Source organism: Salvelinus sp. IW2-2015, linkage group LG5 (genome assembly GCF_002910315.2).
Source record: "Salvelinus sp. IW2-2015 linkage group LG5, ASM291031v2, whole genome shotgun sequence".
Classification (NCBI taxonomy): domain Eukaryota; kingdom Metazoa; phylum Chordata; class Actinopteri; order Salmoniformes; family Salmonidae; genus Salvelinus; species Salvelinus sp. IW2-2015.
This window is the reverse complement of record NC_036844.1, coordinates 31,942,526-31,965,557: the sequence shown is the minus strand read 5'-3', so window position 1 is coordinate 31,965,557 and position 23,032 is coordinate 31,942,526. Positions and strand designations below refer to the sequence as shown.

The window sequence follows — 23,032 nt, the reverse complement described above, 5'->3', positions numbered from 1 at the left end:
CTCTGTAACCGCATTGCTCTCGATGACTGTTTCCCTTGTGTTATGTACCTAGTGTAGCATTGCTCTCGATGACTGTTCTCCTTGTGTTATGTACTCTACTGTAAACCGCATTGCTCCGATGACTGTTCTCCTTGTGTTATGTACTACTGTAACCGCATTGCTCTCGATGACTGTTCTCCTTGTGTTATGTATCGCTACTGTAACCGCATGCTTCTCCGATGACTGTTCTCCTTGTGTTATGTACCGTACTGTAACCGCATTGCTCTCGATGACTGTTCTCTTGTGTATGTACCTACTGTAACCGCATTGCTCTCGATGACTGTTCTCTTGTGTTATGTACCTTCTGTGAACCGCATTGCTCTGATGACTGTTCTAACCCTTGTGTTAATGTCACTACTGTAACCGCATTGCTCTCGATGACTGTTTTCTACTTGTGTTATTGTACCTACTGTAACCGCATTGGCTCTCTCGATGACTGTTCTCTTGTGTTATGTACCTACTGTACCGCATTGCTCTCGATGACTGTTTACTTTGTTATGTACCTACTGGTAACCGCATTGCTCCTCGATGACTGTTCTACTTGTGTTATGTACCTACTGTAACCGCATTGCTCTCGTGACTGTTCTACTTGTGTTTATGTACCTACTGTAACCGCTAATGCCCTCTCGATGACTGTTCTCCTTCTGAAATATAAGATCTCTATTTCACTTAATAAGTGCGGTTTACTATATGCTACTGTAAACATGTTTGTGATACTAGTATGTTGTCGGTTGCAGAAGGCCTTACGAAGCCAGTGCACCTTGGTGAGCCAATCAGGACCATGGACAGCTCCCCACCAGAATACCCTGCGGCAGAGTGTACACCCCTCTATACACTGGCTGAGGCAATCAGCCTGAGACAACATGGTGGGGAAAAGGTGGGAGCCATTATGACCTAGTCAGGTACCTGTGGTGTTTCTTATTTATGACTGTTACCACTGCCTATACTGTATACAACAGATAACCTCCGCTTTGGGCCTACATTGGGCAACATCCACCCATACATTTTTCCCCCCCTTCTGTTTTGTAAATTGTGCCGGTTTCTCTCTATGCTTACCTCCTAGCATAACTCCAATTATGTGTTAAAATGGTGCTTGTAAGTGGTCAATTCATAGCATGTTTAAAATGCAAAACACGTTTTGGCCTAAAGAGAGGCTCTCCCAGATGGTTGAGGGCTCTAATTGACTATAATTTAGTTAAACTACTGGCTAATTTTGTCTGTTTAAAGTCAATTAAGATGTTTATTTTTTTTACTGCCATTAAACTTCAATCCATCTAAATTCATAGGACAACTATGCAGCAACATACTTAAGGTTGCTATTTAAGMTAAAACTCTGTACACAATCTGTTGTCACGGTCTCACCTGTATAAAATGATTGAAGGAAAGTAGATGTAGAACAGATCTTCTTGCCCGTAGTAAAGAAGGTTTATACCTGTACTGACCAACATAAAAAACTAAGTAGTTACATGCATCTTTCCTTGAATCCTAATAAATTGATTTGAAAAAGTCAATTGTAAGGACAACAGTTCAAATAGGTCACCCCCCCCCTCTCCCCGAAAGCCCAATGGTATATTGCCATCTGGTGGTAAAGTATATTACTGCGTGAAGTTAGTAGCAGGGACTGGGAGCTACTGCCACTGTCGTCTCTATGAGAAGCACTGAGTACCCATAAACAGATGGTCTTTTTCTGTTGTAAAGAACAAGGGATAATTTTGTTATTCTGAAATGTGTTGCTTAGAGGATGAGTTTACCAAAGGATGTTCAGCTTTATACAGTATTTGATACTTTCCTTGCAGTCCCTTACATTTTCAAGACAACCATGTGATTGTTGTGCTTCATGGGSATAAATATTTTATATGGCTAATGTTAAATTCATTTAACAGCATTAAAAGTAAAACAGACAGTGAGGTATAGAATACAGTTGTTCTGAAGTAGAGGTAAACATGATAGGAGTAACTTACTGAGGTTACAGTCTATCCTGATACAATCTGGTGAGAGAGAGAGAGATGGTGAGATAAAAAAAATTATATATAAAAGAAGATAAAGTAAAAATGTCACATCCTTCAAGGTACATTCTGCAGTTTCTTTAGACAGAGACCACCATCCGGGGACAAGCTCCAGAGTCAAAACCAGCCTTTTCCTCACCATAGCCACCATTCAGCACCCACTAACATACGAGCTGAGGGAGGTAACGTTACCTCTCTACTACACTCAGGAGAACCAGTAATGTGCAGTGCCTTAGGAAAGTATTCAGACCCCTTCCCCGTTTCCACATTACAGCCTTATTCTGAAATGGATTCCATTTTTCCCCCTCATCAATCTACACATAATACCCCATAATGACAAAGTSAAAACAGGTTTTTATAAATGTTTGCAAATGTATTACAAACTGAAATACCTTATTTACATAAGTATTCAGACCCTTTGCTATGAGACTTGAAATTGAGCTCAGGTGCATCCTGTTCCCATTGATCAACCTTGAGATGTTTCTACAACTTCATTGGAGTCCACCTGTGGTAAATTCAAWTGATTGGACATAATTTGGAAAGGCACACATGTCTGTATAAGGTCCRACAGTTGACAGCACAATTCAGAACAAAAACCAAGCCCTGAGGTCAAAGGAATTGTCCGTAGAGCTCCGAGACAGGATTGTACCAAAACATTTCTGCAGCATTGAAAGTCCCCAAGAACACAGTGGCCTCCATCATTCTTAAATGGAAGAAGTTTGGAACCAAGTCTCTTCCTAGAGCTGGCAGCCCGGCCAAACTAAGCAATCGGGGGAGAAGAGCCTTGGTCAGGGAGGTGATCAATAACTCTATGGTCACTCTGACAGAGCCCCCAGAGTTCCTCTGTGAAGATGGGAGAATCTTCCAGAAGGACAACCATCTCTGCAGCACTCCACCAATCAGGCCTTTATGGTAGAGTGGCCAGATGGAAGCCACTCCTCAGTAAAAAAGCACATGACAGCCTGCTTGGAGTTTGCCAAAAGCCCCCTAAAGACTCTCAGACCATGAGAAACAAGATTCTCTGGTCTGATGAAACCAAGATTGAACTCTTTGGCCTGAATGCCAAGGGTCAAGTCTGGATGAAACCTGGCACCATCCCTACGGTGAAGCATGGTGGTGGCAGCATCATTCTGTGGGATGTTTTTCAGCGGCAGGGAATGGGAGACTAGTCAGGATCGAGGGAACGATGAATGGAGCAAAGTACAGAGAGATCCTTGATGAATACCTGCTCCAGAGCGCTCAGGACCTCAGACTGGGGCGAAGGTTCACCTTCCAACAGTACAACGRCCCTAAGCACACAGCCAAGACAACACAGGAGTGGCTTTGGGACAAGTCTCTGAATGTCCTTGAGTGGCCCAGCCAGAGCCCGGACTTGAACTTGAATCTCTGAAAGAACTGAAAATAGCAGTCCAGTGATGCTCCCCATCCAACATGACAGAGCTTTAGATAATCTGCAGATAATAATGGGACAAACTCCCCAAATACAGGTGTGTCAAGTTTGTAGCATCATACCCAAAAAGATTTGAGGCTGTAATCGCTGCCAAAGGTGTTCAACAAAGTACTGAGTAAAAGGTCTGAATACTTACAGTACCAGTCAAAAGTTTGGACACCTACTCATTCAAGGATTTCAGAGACTGTGTGAATCAGGCCTTCATGATCGAATTGCTGCAAAGAAACCACTACTAAAGGACACCAATAATAAGAAGAGACTTGCTTGGGCCAAGAAACACGAGCAATGGACATTAGACCGGTGGAAATCTGTACTTTGGTTTGCTTGGTTCCAACCGCCATGTCTTTGTGAGACAGAGTAGGTGAACAGATGACCTCGGCATGTGTGTTTCCCACTGTGAAGCATGGAGGAGGAGGCATGATGGTGTGGGCATGCATTGCTGGTGACACTGTCAGTGATTTATTTAGAATTCAAGGCACACTTAACCAGCATGGCTACCACAGCATTCTGCAGCGATACCCCATCCCATCTGGTCTGCGCTTAGTGGGACTATCATTTGTTTTACAGCAGGACAATGATCCAAAACACCTCCAAGCTGTGTAAGGACTATTTTACCAAGAAGGAGAGTGGTGGAGTGCTGCATCAGATGACCTGGCCTCCACAATCAACCGACCTCAACCCAATTGAGATGGTTTGGGATGAGTCGGACCGCAGAGTGAAGGAAAAGCAGCCAACAAGTGCTCAGTGGAAACTCCTTCAAGACTGTTGGAAAAGCATTCTAGTTGAAGCTGGTTGAGAGAATTCCAAGAGTGTGCAAAGCTGTCATCAAGGCAAAGAGTGGCTACTTTGAAGAATCGTAAAATCTACTTTTTTGGTGACTACGTGATTCCATATCTGCTATTTTCATAGTTTTGATGTCTTCACTATTATATCTACAATTTAGAAACTAGTAAAAATAAAGAAAAACCCTTGAATAAGTAGAGTGTGTCCAAACTTCTGACTGGTACGGTATGTAAATGTGATAATTCTGTTTATATATAATAAAATATATAATATACCGTATGTAATATATATATATATATATATATATATATATATATATACACATACACATACACAACACACACACACACACACACCACACACACACACACACACACACACAACACACACCACACACACACACACACACACCACATTTCCAAACATAGTATAGAACTAAGGAAAGGGCTGGTTTGCATAGTCACAGCCACACTGAAGGAGAGAGAAGTAGTTTTCTCCACTCTGCTGACAAGTGTTTTTTCCCGCTCATACGGTAATAAAGGCCTAGTGCACAAATTTGGTGGAAATAATATTTATATATTATTTAAAAACAAAACATCAGGGGGTGCTGCAGCACCCTCAGCGCCCCTACTTCCCGCTATGGAAGACTAGAACATCTCTCCTCAKCATTCTGCTCTCTGAATAACAGAATAGCTACATAGTCATTATGGCTTACCATAACCTGCAATAAAGGCTACAGTATGTACTACTACATACTGCTAGTGTGGCTGAGGTGTGCTCTGGAGCTGTCAACCATCACAGAGCAGTGGATACAAACAGCCAAGGACCAGACTGACTACCTACAGACGTACTGGGCCTGTTGTACACCATGACAATGTACAGTACCAGTCAAACGTTTGGACACACCTACTCATTCAAGGGTTTTTCTTTATTTTTATAATTTTCTAAATTGTAGAATAATAGTGAAGATATCAAAACTATGAAATAACACATATGGAATCATGTAGTAACCAAAACAGTGTTAAACAAATCAAAGTATATTTTATACTTTGAATAATGTAAAATCTAAAATATAATTGGATTTGTTTAACACTTTTTTGATTACTACATGATTTCATATGTGTTATTTCATAGTTTTGAAGTCTACACTATTATTCTACAAGGTAGAAAATAGTTTTTTTTTTTTTTATAAAAAAAATTGAATGAGTAGGTGTGTCCAAACTCTTGACCGGTACTGTTTGTGTCATGATGGTACAGTACTGTATGTTTTAAGTGAMCTGGCCTCTCTGACTGTCTGTTCCTAGGACTGCAGACACACAGGCCGTTGAAGGGCTGAAAGGGTTGGGGGATGGATTAGCTAGCGACTGACCTGGGCATGGGTCAGAGAGATAGAGYGAGGGGGAYAGGGAGAGAGAAAAAGACAGGGGGGAGAGAGAGAGAGTGGAAGAGAGACAGGGAGAGAACACAGAGGAGATAGAGAGATGTACATAGATGATGTGTATGATAGAGAGAAGAAAGGGTAAGTAGGACAAGACCTCTCTCATTACATCACTCTCACTGAGAAGCCGCGAGCACTCAAAGGCCTAGAGTTAGTGTTGTTAGCATTACCCAGGTTGACGGTGAGTTTGACCCGGCCCGCTTCCAGCTCCAGACGCAGGGTGTCAGCTGAGTCCTGGGAGGTGGTGGCCAACAGCAGCCCAAAGGCCCTCTGGGACATAAAGCGTAGCGCCACGTCCTCGGCCTCCGTGTGCATGCTGACTGGCAGCGTCACCTTCAGGTACATGCTGCCGTCGTAGCTCAGCACCGTGGCCTCTGTGTGTGACACCCAAAGACAGAGAAACAGGGTTAGCTAATGTTTTGGTCACAAATGTTCCCGTACAGTACAGAACCTTTTCCTATACACTCAACACTGAATAAGCACATGATTCAGAATAAATGAAGAATTCAATGTAAGATGTGATCTTTGCTGAACCACATCTAACAGTGTTTTTCCATGTCTGTCTGTTGGTCAGTTTCCTGCAGCAACACTAGATGGCAGGAAAAGCCTGTAATACACCACACAGCTCTGTTATGTGATGCCTCTCTAATCATCCTCTTGTCATAGATTTCTATTCAGGTCACAAATAGGATGAGGATTACATTTATATCCCTCAATGTTATCAGCCAAATGGCTTCACAATGGGGTTCCTCTCCTCTCTGTGAGAAAGATCTATGTGGTAGATGCAGGGTGATTTAGACTTATGGAGAGCCCACCGCAATACTGATGAATCACTGATACTCAGCAGTGAGATGCAATTCAGCAATGTATTCCTCACGTACTGCCACTTCACTAACAGATCACTAATGAAGTGGGAAGTTACCCCTTGAATGACTCACATAAATGTGATTTAATTTACATTGTCTGTATGAAATGTCTGAAAACTTTTTAAAAGTTTGCGGTATCATTTCAACCGGGAGCAAAACAGGCCCCATCCCGCTGTCCCTTCTCAGAGTCTCACAGTTTCCCCATCCGCTGTCCCTCTCTCACGCTCTCACAGGTTCCCCATCCCGCTGTCCCCTCTCACTCTCAGAGTTCCCCATCGCCGCTGCCCTCTACTCCAGTTTCCCCATCCGCTGTCCCTCTCACTTGTCTCACAGTTTCCCATCCCCCTCCCTCTCCCTCTACAGGTTCCCCATCCCGCAGGTCCCTCTCTCACTGCTCTCACATGTTTCCCCATCCCGCTGTCCCTCTCTCACCAGCTTCCCCATCCTCGCTGCCTCCTCTCTCACTGCTCTCACAGTTTCCCCAATCCCGCTTCCCTCCTCACTACTTCACAGTTTCCCCACCCGCTGTCCCTCTCTCACTGCTCTCAGTTTCCCCATCCTGCTGTCCCTCTCCCATCAGTTTCCCCATCCTGCTGTCCCTCTCTCACTGCTTCACAGTTTCCCCATCCCGCTTCCCTCTCTCACTGCTCACACAGTTTCCCCATCCCGCCCCCTCTCTCACTCTCTCACATTTCCCTCTCGCTGTCCCTCTCTCACTGCTCTCACAGTTCCCCATGCCGCAGTCCCTCTCTCACTGCTCTCACAGTTTCCCCATCCCGCTGCCCTCTCTCACTCTCTCACAGTTTCCAGGATCCCGCTGTCCCTCCTCACTGCTCTCACAGTTTCCTCATCCCGCGTCCCCTTCACTGCTCACAGTATTCCCCATCCCGCTGTCCCTCTCTCACTCTCTCACAGTTTCCCCATAGCCGCCGGGTCCTCACCCTACAGTCTCACTCCTGCCACTCTCTACAGTTTCCCATCCCACTGTCCCCTCTCTACTCACTGCTCATCACAGTTTCCGCATCCCTGTCCCTGTTTTCCCGACACTTCACAGTTTCCCCAACCCCTGTCCCTCTCTCACCGCTTTCACAAGTTCCCCAAACCCGCTATTTCCCTCTCTCTCACCGCTTTCACAGTTTCCCCAACCCGCTGTCCCTCTCTCTCACCGCTCTCACAGTTGGGACCCAGGTAGCCCGTGCTGGTGCAATCACACACATGACGGTTCCAGCCCTCACGGCACTGCCCACCGTTGCCACAGACGTCTCTGCCACACCTGACGTGAGTTTCCCTGGTGCAGAAACTGCTGACTCCAGAGGCACTCTGGATGTCTGCCAGTCTCCTCAGGTCCCGGCTCCGTCCATCCATGAACAGGTCCCGCATGCAGCCCACGTAGCCCAGGTTGAGGGGGGCCGTCCAGACTTCTGGGGGGAGGATGAGGCGCTGGCGTTCCTCGGGCAGACCCCCCAGGTACAATTCCCCCTCCAGGTCTAAGATCTCATTGCCTTCATTCGCAGAGAATGGTGTGCTGCGGCTGTTCACCGAGATGAAGCCTGAAGGAAAAAACAGAGTGAGTCAACTAGTATCAAGGCTGTCTCACCTCACTGTATGTGTGTTTGTGAAGATGTGCAGGTGTGTGTGAGTAATGAGTGTTGGTGGAGGAGTGGGAAGATAAAGTGAGAGTGTGAGTTCCTGTGTTGCTATTGGAGGATGTGATAAACACAGTGGTTCTAGCTATTCATTGGGATATAACATCAAACAGAAGAGGATATCCACAACGTATACCAGGTGTAAAACTGTGGAATGACTAATGAAGAAGAATGTCTCAGGTCTTTGTCATAGCATAATCCTCTGTTACCAATAAGCTGTAAGCAAACCGGCTGGAATCACTGGGCTCGGCTAATGAGGACAGACATTTCCCCACATGAGGTAGGTGACAGTATAATTGGCCACTTGCAAAATAGGTTAAGGCAATTTATGAAATGTCATACATAGATTATAACTGCTAAAAATAAGACTGTAATTAAAACTGGATATGCACACAGCATCTCTGACTGCAGCAAAGAAACATTTAAAGTAAGCTAAAATATGAGTGTCTCTGTATAGTTATAGTGAATGTAATTTCACAAGCCAGAAACTTTGTCATCTCACTATGGGACATGTCCCCATTAGGCTCACTGATTGAAGCRTTATTCAATCACACCTAACAGGCCAATCAGAGCTTATCAGAACCATCATGTGTGCTTCCCCTCACCCTTACGCCCCTCCCTCTGGAAGTCCACGTGGCACCACTCCCCATCGTTGACCCTCTTGTTGCTGGCCTTCATCTTGATGGTGCCAGAGCCCATGTCCATCACKAGGTAGAGAAAGCCATCCATTAGCTCCATGGCAAAGTAATCAGCCCTGGCCTGCCTGTCCGGCTGTCTGTCTGGGTCCCGCAGACGTCTGTCCCCGTGGCTGAACAGCAGCAGGCCGCTGGGCTCCGTGGTCCGGAAGTCAAAGGAGATGGAGCCGGTCTTCTTGGTGTTCCACCTGGGCAGGGTGAGGTAGGKGGCGGGTGTGTCGAAGGTGACCGGCTCCAGGGCCGCCACYTCCTCACAGCGGAAGGTCAGGTCACCGTGAACACTGACCTGAGGGTCCCGCTCTGCAGCCAGACGAGACAGCTCCAGTCTGAACTCATTGTTCTTGTAAATCACCTATAGGGACAGGAACAGGGGACAGGACTGTCACTGAGTGGGTGGCTGCAGAGAGACCACTTACTGTCCTGTTATTGACCTCATTCCTCACTCTTTTCTGCAATTGTACTCAATACCAAACCTTAAAATTCAATCAACAATTTGTTATTCATTGAAACGGTTTCTATCTATGAAATGTGACAAAAGATTCCACTGTGTAATTGTATATATTTTTTTACAGTCATACTTCAAACAACAATATACATAATGCCATTAATCATTACTAGACATCCACTCCAGACATTACAGAATACATGACTGAATAGATTACAGAATACATGACTGAATACAAAACATCAGATCATAAAGATAATCTCCCTGTCTGCCACCCTGCCTGTCTTCATGCCTGCCTGCCTGTCTTCATGCCTGCCTGCCTGTCTTCATGCCTGCCTGCCTGTCTTCATGCCTGCCTGCCTGTTCTTCATGCATGCCTGCCTGTCTTCATGCATGCCTGCCTGTCTTCATGCCTGCCTGCCTGTCTTCATGCCTGCCATGGCCTGTCTTCCATGCTGCCTGCCGTCTTCATGCCTGCTGCCGTCTGTCTTCATGCCTGCCCTGCCCTTCTGTCTTCATCTCCTGCTTTCATGCCTGCTTGTCTTCATGCCTGCCTGCCTGTCTTCATTGCCTGCCTGCCTGTCTTCATGCCTGCCTGCCTGTTCTTCATGCCTGCTCTGCCTGTCTATGCTCCTGCCTGTCTTCATGTCTGCCTGCCTGTCTTCATGTCTGCTGCCTTTCATGTCCTGCCTGCCTGTCTCATGCCTGCCTGCCTGTCTTCATGCCTGCCTGCTGTCTTCATGCCTGCCTGCCTGTCTTCATGCCTGCCTCCTGTCTTCATGCCTGCCGCCTGTCTTCATGCCTGCCTGCCTGTCTTCATGCCTGCCTGCCTGTCCTTCATGCTCTGCCTGCCTGTCTTCATGCCTGCCTGCCTGTCTTCATGCTGCCCTGCCTGTCTTCATGTTTTTTACCCCTCCACCACCCCACTCTTCGGAGGACAAATAATCTTTACGTGTTTTTTTACAGCTTTTCTGCTCATGTATAATTTTACATATAGTTGAAGTCAGAATTTACATACACCTTAGCCAAATACATTTAAACTCAGTTTTTCAACAATCCTGACATTTCATCCAAGTAAAAATTCCCTGTCTTAGGTCAGTTAGGATCACCACTTTATTTTAAGAATGTGAAATGTCAGAATAATTAGTAGAGAATGATTTTATTTCAGCTTATATTTCTTACATCACATTCCCAGTGTGTCAGAAGTTACATACACTCAATTAGTATTTTGGTAGCATTGCCTTTAAATTATTTAACTTCGGTCAAACGTTTTGGGTAGCCCTTCCACTAGCTTCCCACAATAAGTTGGGTGAATTTTGGCCCATTCATCCTGACAGAGCTGGTGTAACCGAGTCAGGTTTGTAGGCCTCCTTGCTCACACACGCTTTTTCAGTTCTGCACAAATTTTTCTATGGGATTGAGGTCAGGGCTTTGTGATGGCCACTCCAATACCTTGACTTTGTTATCCTTAAGCCATTTTGCCACAACTTGGAAGTATGCTTGGCGTCATTGTCCATTGGAAGACCCATTTGCCGACAAAGCTTTAACTTCCTGACTGATGGCTTGAGATGTGCTTAATATATCCACATAATTTACTTACTCATGATGCCATCTATTTTGTGAAGTGCACCAGTCCCCTCCTGCAGCAAAGCACCCCAAAAATGATGCTGCCACCCCGTGCTTCACGGTTGGGATGGTGTTCTTGGCTTGCAAGCCTCCCCCTTTTTCCTCCAAAAATAACGATGGTCATTATGGCAAACAGTTCTATTTTTGTTTCATCAGACCAGAGGACATTTCTCCAAAAGTACGATCTGTTGTCCCCATGTACAATTGCAAACCGCAGTCGGGGTTTTTATGGCGGTTTTGGAGCAGTGGCTTCTTCCTTGCTGAGTGGCCTTTCAGGTTATGTCAATATAGGACTCGTTTTACTGTGGATATAGATACTTTTGTACCTGTTTCCTCCAGCATGTTAACAGGTCCTTTGCTGCTGTTCTGGATTGATTTGCACTTTTCACACCAAAGTATGTTTATCTCTAGGAGACAGAACGCGTCTCCTTCCTGAGCGGTATGATGGCTGCGTGGTCCCATGGTGTTTCTACTTGCGTACTATTGTTTGTACAGATGAATGTGGTACCTTCAGGCGTTTGGAAATTGCTCCCAAGGATGAACCAGACTTGTGGAGGTCTACAATTTAGTTTCTGAGGTCTTGGCTGATTTCTTTTGATTTTCCCATGATGTCAAACAAAGAGGCACTGAGTGTTTGAAGGTAGGCCCTTGAAATACATCCACAGGTACACCTCCAATTGACTCAAATTATGTTAATTAGCCTATCAGAAGCTTCTAAAGCCATGACAATTTGGTTCCAAGCTGTTTAAAGGCACAGTCAACTTAGTGTATGTACACGTTCTGACCCACTGGAATTGTGATACAGTGACTTATAAGTGAAATAATCTGTGCTGTAAACAATTGTTGGAAAAATTGCTTGTGTCATGCACAATGTAGATGTCCTAACCAACTTGCCAAAACTATAGTTTGTTAACAAAGACATTGTGGAGGTGAGTTGAAAAAAACAAGTTTTAATGACCCCAACCTAAGTTTATGTAAACTTACGACTTCAACTGTACATGGTACTTTTATATAAAGCAGTTACATAACAATAATACATTACCAAACATAAGCTCTTTAATCCCACCCCTCAGCCACTCTCAGCCCATCCCACCTATCACCATAGACCACCCTCGTTTGGTTTCCATGTGCCATGTATCTTTCAATTGTGCTGTGATGTTTTACATCATTTTTGAATGTTTCTAATCGTATATTATCCACAGATTGTGAGCTAAAGATGAAAACCTTTCCTACGAGAATTATTATATTATTTACTGACCAACTTTCCAAATCGCCCAACACTGCTAATTGTAAGGTTAATTTTAAGTGCATGTTGTGGTTTTTTAACAATTCTGCCTGCCTGTCTTCATGCCTGCCTGCCTGTCTTCATGCCTGCCTGCCTGTCTGTCTCTGTCTGCCTGCGTGTCTGCCTGTCTGTTACATGTACACTGTTCCTGTGTGCAGATGGAGGCAGCACAGCTGAACATGTTTTTAATTTTCACACCAACGGCACTTGCAGTCAAAACCTGACTGACGCCCTGCTTCAGGGTGATAACTTTAGTGTCTCTCTGAATCAAAATACACCAGGCAGCAGCTTGGATTCACACAATACCATTACCAGTAATCGCCAGGCCAAAAAATACATCTCATGAGAAAAATAAGAAGTGAACCACAGTATGAAAAATGCAATTGTTGGAGAGTCAACTTCAGCCATAGGTGGGAAAAGTACAAAATAGTAAAAATGTCAGAATGACACTCAATATCTCTCTCGTTTTTGGTAGTATCAATCATACTGATACAGACTCCTGATGCCTGTTACAGCGTAACATTGTGTGATAGATATTGGAGGACTACATAGTTTCAGAGCTAGGAGGTTTCTTTGGGAATTACTGATACACATACACTACCGTTCAAGAGTTTGGGCTCACTTCGAAATGTCCTTGTTTTTGAAAGAAAAGCACATTTTTTTTGTCCATTAAAATAACATAAAATTGATCAGAAATACAGTGTAGACATTGTTAATGTTGTAAATGACTATTGTTCTTGGAAATGGCTGATTTTTTAAATGGAATATACTACATAGGCGTACAGAAGGCCCATTATCATCAACCATCACTCCTGTGTTCCAATGGATGTTGTGTTAGCTAATCCAAGTTTATCATTTTAAAAGGCTAATTTAATTGATCATTAGAAAACCCTTTTGCAATTATGTTAGTACAGCTGAAAACTGATGTTCTGATTAAAGAAGCAATACAACTGGCCTTCTTTAGACTAGTTGAGTATCTGGAGCATCAGCATTTGTGGGTTCGATTACAGGCTCAAATGAACTTTCTTCTGAACTCGTCAGTCTATTCTTGTTCTGAGAAATTAAGTCTATTCCATGCGAGAAATTTCCAAGAAACTGAAAATCTCATACAACATACTCCCTTCACAGAACAGATCAAACTGGCCCTAACCAGAATAGAAAGAGGAGTGGGAGGCCACGGTGCACAACTGAGCAAGAGGACAAGTACATTAGAGTGTCTAGTTTGAGAAACAGACGCCTCACAAGTCCTCAACTGGCAGCTTCATTAAATAGCACCCGAAAAAACACCAGTCTCAACGTCAACAGTGAAGAGGCGACTACGGGATGCTGGCCTTCTAGGCAGAGTTCCTCTGTCCAGTGTCTGTGTTCTTTTGCCCATCTTAATCTTTTTTTTTATTGGCCAGTCTGAGATATGGCTTTTTCTTTGCAACTCTGAAGCTGCCAACGGTGATATATTTTTAAAGGCTCAGTGTCGTTATCCTCGTAAGGGGAAGGTGCTGGAGTATTGAAAACAGGAGATCCATTTTGACCTCTATCTTTTTTAGATTTCTTTGCATTACTTGTTAAACAAAATATCTTTCTCTGAGCAATTGTATTGGTAGAAAATTATATAACTTGAAAAAAAAAAATGTAGCATACTATATAGCTCAGTATTTGTATTATTTATTTTATGCTGTCTTTTTTTGCTAATCTTAACCAAGGGATCCAATATTTTGGATCCCAATGTAAAGCCCACTGTATATTGTTCAGCCTGTTATCAAATGTATGTTATTCAGTAATTCCCTTCAGACCCATCCTAGCCCTGATATACAGTATAGTCCACCAATATCTATTACACAATGAATGTTACAGTACTTGATTTATTTTACTGTGTATCAGTATATTGTTATTAGGATCCTGTAAAAAACACTTTAGGAAACCAGGACATTGAGAAGCACTGCTCAATCAATGAAGAGGTGGACATTATTACTAAATGAAGGGGTCAACTAGACAAAGACAGAGGGAGGGACGTGCAGCCTGGGAATCCATGAAGAAGATCAATGTCTAATTTGGCTGTCAGGATGGGTAAAGCTAAGACCTCACTAACACTGGCACAGTATTCATTACACATGTGCTCTGTCAGAGAGAGAAGGAGGGAGGAGAAACATAGGAGAGAGAGAGAGAGAGAGAGAGAGAAGAGAGAGAGGAGAGAGAGAGAGAGAGAGAGAGAGAGAGAAGAAGAGAGCGATGGCGGAGAGAGAGGAGAGAGACGAGAGAGCGAGAGTGCGCGAGAGAGAGAGAGAGAGAAGAGAGGAGAGAGGAGAGAGAGAGAGAGAGAGAGAGAGAGAGGCGCAAAGAGAGAATGGCAGAGAGGGGGGGGGTATAGGAAGGTCACAACGGGAGGGGGGAGTAGAACCTGCATTATTCAACAGAATAGAAAGTCTGATGTTCATATACAGGTAGACATGCTATTGTATAATTCAAGGCCATAACTACATTCATACCTGACCAATTACCATACTGTACAATGCCAGGTGATATGCAGAGGTATGCAAATGAAACACAGCTATGGCTCACTCTATGGCTCACAGCTATGGCACACAGCTATGGCTCACTCTATGGCACACAGCTATGGCACACAGCTATGGCACACAGCTATGGCTCACAGCTATGGCTCACAGCTATGGCTCACAGCTATGGCTCACAGCTATGGCTCACAGCTATGGCTCACTCTATGGCTACACATCTAAACACTTAGAGCACTGCATGTGTTCACACATTACAATCTGTCATTAACTAGCAACTGAAAAAATGTATAAATATAAACGTGGTATGTTCTTCCTGTGTGATGCACTGGGAGGTTGAACATCTAAATTCCAAGTGACGCATTCCTCAACAACAACAAAAAATCTGTCATGTTACAAAGTGAATGGTGTTTGTGAATGTGAACACAGCTCAACAAAAGCCCTATGACAGTGTGTATTCCCAGATCAGTCCCTGATGAGAGCAGTTGACCAGTACTTACGTCTTTGAGACAGCCCATGAAGTTATTGCTGACTGGGGAGCCAGGGAGGTCAGCCGTGTTGGGACTCCCCCCAATGTAGAACAAGTCATCAGAGCCCAGCATGGTGTAGTCCTCCTGGGTGTAGCCGGTGGTGGACAGGATCCCATCCACAGAGACAGTCACCTGGGCGGCCAGAGAGAAATGGAGGTATGGAGAAAGTGGGAGGAGGAAAGAGAGAACAGAGAGAAAGAGACAAAAAGGGAAATGTGGAAAGAATTTGAATTCAACATCAAATGAAACAATGRACTGCTATGTTTTTGCGTTAAATGCTGGCCTTTAAATTTGTTTGAATTCTTAGCTGTAAGAGTCATGAGTGCAGTTGGAGGGCCCAGCCATTCTCAGAAGCGTCCTACTTTTTRTCGATTCTCGACAGATAGGGAGGGTTGATGACAAGTGAATTATGATATAATCATTCCATCAATATTTTGGATTTCAGTACAATATTATACAGTATATCTAAGTATGTCTGTAGATGTGAACTTGAGATGACACCCATTCCATGACAGATACAGTAGTTCATCATCGGAAATGTCCGCCAGAGGATGTAATGTTCCTTTCTCTACCATAAGCCCCCTCCAACATGGTTTTACAAAATTTGGCAGTATGTCCAACCAGCCTCACAACTACAGACCACGTGTAACCACGCCAGTCCAGGACCTCAAAATCCGCCTTCTTTACTTGCGGGATAGGCTGAAACCAGCCACCTGGACCACTGATGAAACTGTGGGTTTGCACAACCCAAAAATCTCTGCACAAACTGTCAGAAAACGTCTCAGGGAAGCTCATCTGCGTGCTCATCATCCTCACCAGGGTCTTGACCTGAGTGCAGTTCGGCGTCGTAACGGACTTCAGTGAGCAAATGCTCAACTTCAATGGCAACTGGCACCCTGGAGAAGTGTGCTCTTCATGGATGAATCTCGGTTTCAACTGTAAWGGACAGATGGCAAATCGGTTTGTTGGGCGAGCGGTTTGCTGATATCAACGTTGTGAACAGAGTGCCCCATGGTGGCGGTGGGGTTATGGTATGGGCAGGCATAAGCTACAGACAATGAACACAATTGCATTTTATCAATGTCAGTTTGAATGCACAGAGATACCGTGCCAAGATCCCATTGTCGTGCCATTCATCACCTCATGTTTCAGCATGATAATGCACGGCCCCATTTCGCAAGGATCTGTATACACTTCCTGGAAGCTGAAAATGTCCCAGTTCTACCATGGCCTACATACTCACCAGACATGTCACCCATTGAGAATGTTTTGGATGCTCTGGATCGACGTGTATGACAGCGTGTTCCAGAGCCCTTCAATATCCAGCAAATTCGCACAGCCATTGAAGAGGAGTGGGACAACATTCCACTGCCTGATCAACTCTATGTGAAGGAGATGTGTCACGCTGCATGAGGCAAACGGTGGTCACACCACATACTGACTCGTTTTGTGATCCACGCCCCACTTTCTTTTTAAGGTATCTGTGACCAACAGATGCATATCTGTATCCCCAGTCATGTGAAATCCATAGATTAGGGCCTAATGATTTATTTACATTGACTGATTTCCTTGTATGAACTGTAACTCAGTACAACCTTTGAAATTGTTAAATGTTACGTTTATATTTTTGTTTAGTGTGTATATATATACATATCTACTAGTTAGCTAGTGATAGGGATGCACAAGCTAGGCCTATTTGAAACACTGCCTTCTGGCAGAATTTACCCGCCAGATTCAGAAGCGTGCAAACCCCCATTAGAATAAAAATCTTGAAACCCCATTCGATTTTGGCCAAAAGTTTATGGGGAAAAAAACTGTCAAATATAATAGTTTCAGTATAGTTTTTTTTTTTTTTTTAAAAGGGTTGTTAATTATTTCTTTTTTTAGTTTTCGTTTCCTATAATAACCTTGCGCTGTACAGCACGTGGTTTACACAACCCTGCGTGGATTGGTCAACTCTCACAAAGTTTCCCCCATCAGACGTGATCATGTGTCACGTGATCATCTTTGAAATCGCTGGCTAATCGTTGACAAGAGGCAGGGTCTGTGTTATCCTTGTTTCATCAACAAAACCAAGTGGGCCAGAGAGATACATTTGGATACATTAGTAACCTGCAAGTTCAATACACTAGAGAGGAATAGACCCCTTTCTGTGTTTGCAAACATTGCCACACGAGGGTGATGCGCGCAAATTGGTGGCAGAACAAGGTTCTTATAAAATGGCAGACAAAAAAGCCTCTATTTACATGTTGCTTATGAGTGCATTTCACACCACTTTTGGATTATAATTGGATTTTAAGATTCGTATGAATGTCCTGCTTATTATGTTTGTGCCATCATCGCAAATCAACTGCATTATACTTAAAAACACTAACCAGTAAAAAGGCTATTTGGCTAGCTTTCGCTACAGCCTATATCAATGAGTGTTAGTATTCTAGCTAACAATTACTGCATCCAAAACATCTTTGTAAGCGRATGAGAACCCCAGAAAAGCTTTTGTGTTTAGAATGAATAAAAACTGGGCGCAGATGGCGATGGCGTTTTTACTGCCGCCAGGAGTCGCGAGCAGCGTGTTGTGTACTGTAGGCCTAATAATATTATGTGAATTCTGAAGACCATTATTGCTGACTGACAAATACTATGTTTCGCAGAGGTCCTCTGAGAAAAGCGAAGCCCAGCCACCTGCACTCTGTGTCCTTGAGCTAAGCACATAACACTAATTGCTCAGGCGGGTGTCTCAAGTAGAGTGGGATYTGCACAAAAAAATATACAAATATAAGCACCCACCCACTCTGAGGGATTGCCCCGTTCTGAACATTAGTTATTGGTGTTTCCTGGTTTTAAATGTACTTCCCTCATTAAAGGACAACACATTTTTATGTCTGCTGTTTCTGTTTAGAGCTGTAATGAATCTGTAGCTTCAATTGTAGGCAAGGATGAACAAGGGAGTTGTTGAAAGTGTGTGTGTGTATGTGTGTGTGTCTGTGAGAGAGCGAGTCAAAGAGAGAGTGTGTGTGTGTGTGTGTGTGTGTGTGWSTGTGTGTGTGTGTGTGTGTGTGTGTGTGTGTGTSWSAGAGWGTGTGTGTGTCAGAGAGTGTGTGTGTGTCAGAGAGTGTGTGATTGAGGGTGTGTGAGAGAGAAAGCAATTGGGGATAGCGAGAGAGAGACAAGAGTTATTTATTTCACTTTAGTTTATCCATTTCACTTGGTTTGGCAATGTAAACACATGTTCCCCATGCCAATAAATCCTCTTGAATTGAATTGAGAGAGACAAAATAGAAAGAAAGAGCTATTTTGTTTAGAAGAGGAATCCAGCTTGTGAAAACGGACCACCAGAGCTTGTTAAAAAAAAAAAGTTTCCACAAGAGGTGCATTTCTCTCTACGGCATGTCAGTGAGGTAACTGGAAGCTATCCAAGGAAAAGCCAAATGTATGCAGGGAAGTGCATGAGAGGGTTTGTAAGTATAGGATTGTTCTGTCTATGGGAAGTATGGTTGAGGGTAGGGGTGGGATAATGAAGAGAGAATGTCTGTATGCAGGTTGGGGTGAGAGGGAAGGGGGTTCTTTTAGTAAGGACGTTAGAGTCAGACACACAAATGGTTGTTAGTTCAGTACTAGATCAAATCAGATAGATGGACATAGAGTGCATTAGGAAAGTATTCAGACCCCTGGACTTTTTCCAAATTTGGTTACGTTACAGCCTTATTCTAACATGGATGAAATAAATACAAATCCTCAGCAATCTAAAACAATACCCCATAATGACAAAGGGAAAACAGGTTTAAAGAKATRTTTGCAAATMAACCTTTCTAGGACACACGTTCCGCTAGCGGAACCCCCCCACAACATTCCGCTGAAAAGGCAGCGCGGGAAATTCAAAAATATTTTTTTGAAATATGTAACTTTCACACATTAACAAGTCCAATACAGCAAATGAAAGATAAACATCTTGTTAATCTACCCATCGTGTCCGATTTAAAAAATGCTTTACAGCGAAAACACAACATATGATTATGTTAGATCACCACCAAGTTCAAAAAACACACAGCCATTTTCCCAGCCAAAGATAGGAGTCACAAAAACCGAAATAYAGATAAAATGAATCACTAACCTTTGATGATCTTCATCAGATGACACTCATAGGACATCATGTTACACAATACATGTATTTTTTGTTCGATAATGTGCATATTTATATCCAAAAATCTTAGTTTACATTGGCGCCATGTTCAGAAATGCCTCCAAAATATCCGGAGAAATTGCAGAGGGCCACGTCAAATAACAGAAATACTCATCATACACTTTGATGAAAGATACATGTTTTACATATAATTAAAGATACACTTGTTCTTAATGCAACCGCTGTGTCAGATTTCAAAAAAACTTTACTGAAAAAGCACACCATGCAATAATCTGAGACGGCGCTCAAATATAAATAACATTTCTCCGCCATGTTGGAGTCAACAGAAATACGAAATTACATCATAAATATTCCCTTACCTTTGATTATCTTCATCAGAATGCATTCCCAGGAATCCTAGTTCGACAATAAATTGTTGTTTTGTTCGATAATGTCAATTATTTATGTCCAAATAGCTACTTTTGCTAGTGCGTTTAGTACACATATCCAAACGCTCGTGCAAGTGACGCATAACGTCGGACGAAAACTTCAAAAAGTTATATCACAGGTCGAATAAACTTGTCAAACTAAGTAGAGAATCAATCTTCAGGATGTTGTTATCATATATATCCAATAAAGTTCCAACCGGAGCATTCCTTCGTGTCTGTAAAAGTTATGGAACGCAAGGCGATATCATGAGGAATGCGCATGACCAGGAACTGGCAATKTGCCAGACCACTGACTGAAACACCTCCCACCCGGTCCCACATCACAGTATACACTTCATTCAACGTTCTACCGACTGATGACATCTAGTGGAAGGCGTAGGAAGTGCAAACAAATCCATATCTTCCTGTGATTTGAATAGGCGATGAGTAGAAAAAACACCAGCCTCAGAATTTCCACTTCCTGTTTGGAAGTTTGCCTGCCATATGAGTTCTGTTATACTCACAGACATAATTCAAACAGTTTTAGAAACTTCAGAGTGTTTTCTATCCAATAGTAATAATAATATGCATTTATTAGCATCTGGGACTCCTATCCCTAACTGAAATATCTTATTTACATAAGTATTCAGACCCTTTGCTATGAGACTTGAAATTGAGCTCAGATGCATCCTGTTTCCATTGATCATCCTTGAGATGTTTCTACAACCTGATTGGAGTCCTCGTGTGGTAAATTCAATTGATTAGACATGATTTGGAAAGGCACACACCTGTSTATATAAGGTCCCACAGTTGACAGTGTATGTCACAGCAAAAACCAACCGATGAGGTCGAAGGAATTGTCCGTAGAGCTCCGAGACAGGATTGTGTCGAGGCACAGATCTGGGGAAGGATACTATAAAATGTCTGCAGCATTGAAGGTCCCCAATAACACAGTGGCCTCCATCATTCTTAAATGGAAGAGGTTTGGAACCCTCTTCCTAGAGCTGGCCGCCTGCCCAAACTGAGCAATCGGGGGAGAAGGGCCTTGGTTAAGGAGGTGACCAAGATTCCGATGGTCACTCTGACAAAGCACTAGAGTTCCTCTGATGAGATGGAAGAACATTCAAGAAGGACAACCATCTCTGCAGCACTCCACCAATCAGGCCTTTATGGTAGAGTGGCCAGACGGAAGCCACTCCTCAGTAAAAAGGCACATGACAGCCCGCTTGGAGTTTTCCAAAAGGCACTTAAAAAACTCTTAGACCATGAGAAACAAGATTCTCTGGTCTTATAATACCAAGATGTACTGCCAATCGTCACATCTGGAGGAAACCTGGCATCATCCCTACGGTGAAGCATGGTGGTGGCAGCATCAGGCTGTGGGGATATTTTTCAGCGGCAGGGACTGGGAGACTAGTCAGGATCAAGGCAAAGATGAACAGAGCAAAGTACAGAGAGAGATCTTTGATGAAAACCTGCTCCAGAGCAATCAGCACCTCAGACTGGGGCGAAGGTTCACCTACCAACAGGACAACAACCCTAAGCACACAGCCAAGACAATGCAGGAGTGGCTTCGGAACAAGACTCTGAATGTCCTTGAGTAGCCCAGCCAGAGCCGAGACTTGAACCCAATCGAACATCTCTGCAGAGACCTGAAAATAGTTGTGCAGCAACGCTCCCCATCCAACCTGACKGAGCTTGAGAGGACCTGCAGAGAAGAATGGGAGAAACTCCACAAATACAGGTGTGCCAAGCTTGTAGCGTCATACCCATGAAGACTTGAAGCTGTAATCACTGCCAAAGGTGCTTCAACAAAGTATTGAGTTAAGGGTCTGAATACTTATGTAAATGTGATATTTCCATTTTATTTTAAATTAGCAAACATCCTTTGCCATTATGGTATTGTGTGTAGATTGATGAGGATTTTATTTGTTTAATCCATTTTAGAATAAGGCTGTAACGTAACAAAGTGTTGAAAAAGTAATGGGGTCTGAATACTTTCCGAAGGCTTGAATAAAAGTTGCTTTATTTGTTGTAATAACCCATCAAGGGCTATTCACATAAAGTCAAATGGAAAGAGAAAATCACACTAAGAGAGGGTGTAGATTTCTACTATGTACAGTTGATGTTTGTGGAGGCAACAGAATGAATAAAAGACAAACCAAAAATAAACTACATGGATCTACCTGTCTCCATATTTATATCCTACGTTAGGATTATAAGGCGAAAGGGAAGTGAAGCTTTGAAGTTTTTTTTTTTTTTACTAAAGTCTCTCTCTCTGATTAATACTGTTTCACAGTGCCTGACACTTCATTGATACCTACTATAGGAAATATGTATACTTGTTCTTCCTGTTAGCCACAATGGACCTATTCTAAACCGAATTCTCTAGTTCTGACTTCTTATTTATTATTCAGTTTTTTTGTACTTTTACCCCTTTTTCTCCCCAATTTCGTGATATCCAAATTGGTAGTTACAGTCTTGTCCCATCGCTGCAACTCCTGTGCGGACTCGGGAGAGGCTAAGGTCGAGAGCCATGCGTCCTCCGAAACACGACCCTGTCAAGCCGCACTGCTTCTTGACACACTACTTGCTTAACCCGGAAGCCAGTCGCATCAATGTGTCGGAGGAAACATTGTACAACTGGCGTCCGCCACAAGGAGTTGCTAGAGRGTGATGGGACAAGGGCATCCCGGCCGGCCAAACCCTCCCCTAACCCGGACAARGCTGGGCCAATTGTACGCCACCTCATGGGCCTCCCGGTCATGGCCGGCTGTGACACAGCATGGGATTGAACCCGGGTCTGTAYTGACGCCTTAAGCACTGCGATGCAATGGTTTAGACTGCGGCACCACTCGGGAGGCCTAGTTCTGACTTCTGAGACAGCGATAGACGTGAATTCTAGATGACAAAGATATCTGTTACAGTGACTTAAAAACACTGATGACACTAGTGGAATGATTGTTGACAATTTTGTAACTTGTTCATTCTAGAGAGTAAAAGCAAAAAAAGGAAGAGATATTGTGAAAAATAACAGGCAAACCAAACTAAACAAATTCATATGCCGACTATCATATAATGTTTACCATAGCATGTTCAATAGCTGGGTGCTTCATCAGAAAGGGGAGGAGAAAGAAATGGCAGATGGTAAAGTCAACAAAGCACACTAGC

At 43.5% G+C, this 23,032-nt stretch overlaps 1 protein-coding gene and 1 long non-coding RNA gene across 5 annotated transcripts in view; one reads left to right on the top strand and one right to left on the bottom strand.

Annotated features, from left to right (window-relative positions):
- LOC139027782 (uncharacterized) overlaps positions 1-23,032 on the top strand; it is a 663,342-nt gene that overhangs the window by 137,203 nt on the left and 503,107 nt on the right. The gene's annotated exons all lie outside the window — the stretch shown is intronic.
- The window catches only part of nrxn2a (neurexin 2a), a 365,106-nt gene that overhangs the window by 213,535 nt on the left and 128,539 nt on the right, over positions 1-23,032 (bottom strand). For 3 of the 4 annotated variants that reach the window (XM_070443705.1, XM_070443701.1, XM_070443703.1), the window contains 5 exon segments: positions 2,001-2,027; positions 5,887-6,090; positions 7,749-8,132; positions 8,834-9,275; positions 15,284-15,445. In XM_070443705.1, coding sequence (XP_070299806.1) covers positions 2,001-2,027; positions 5,887-6,090; positions 7,749-8,132; positions 8,834-9,275; positions 15,284-15,445 — 1,219 coding nt within the window. 4 annotated transcript variants of the gene reach the window in all.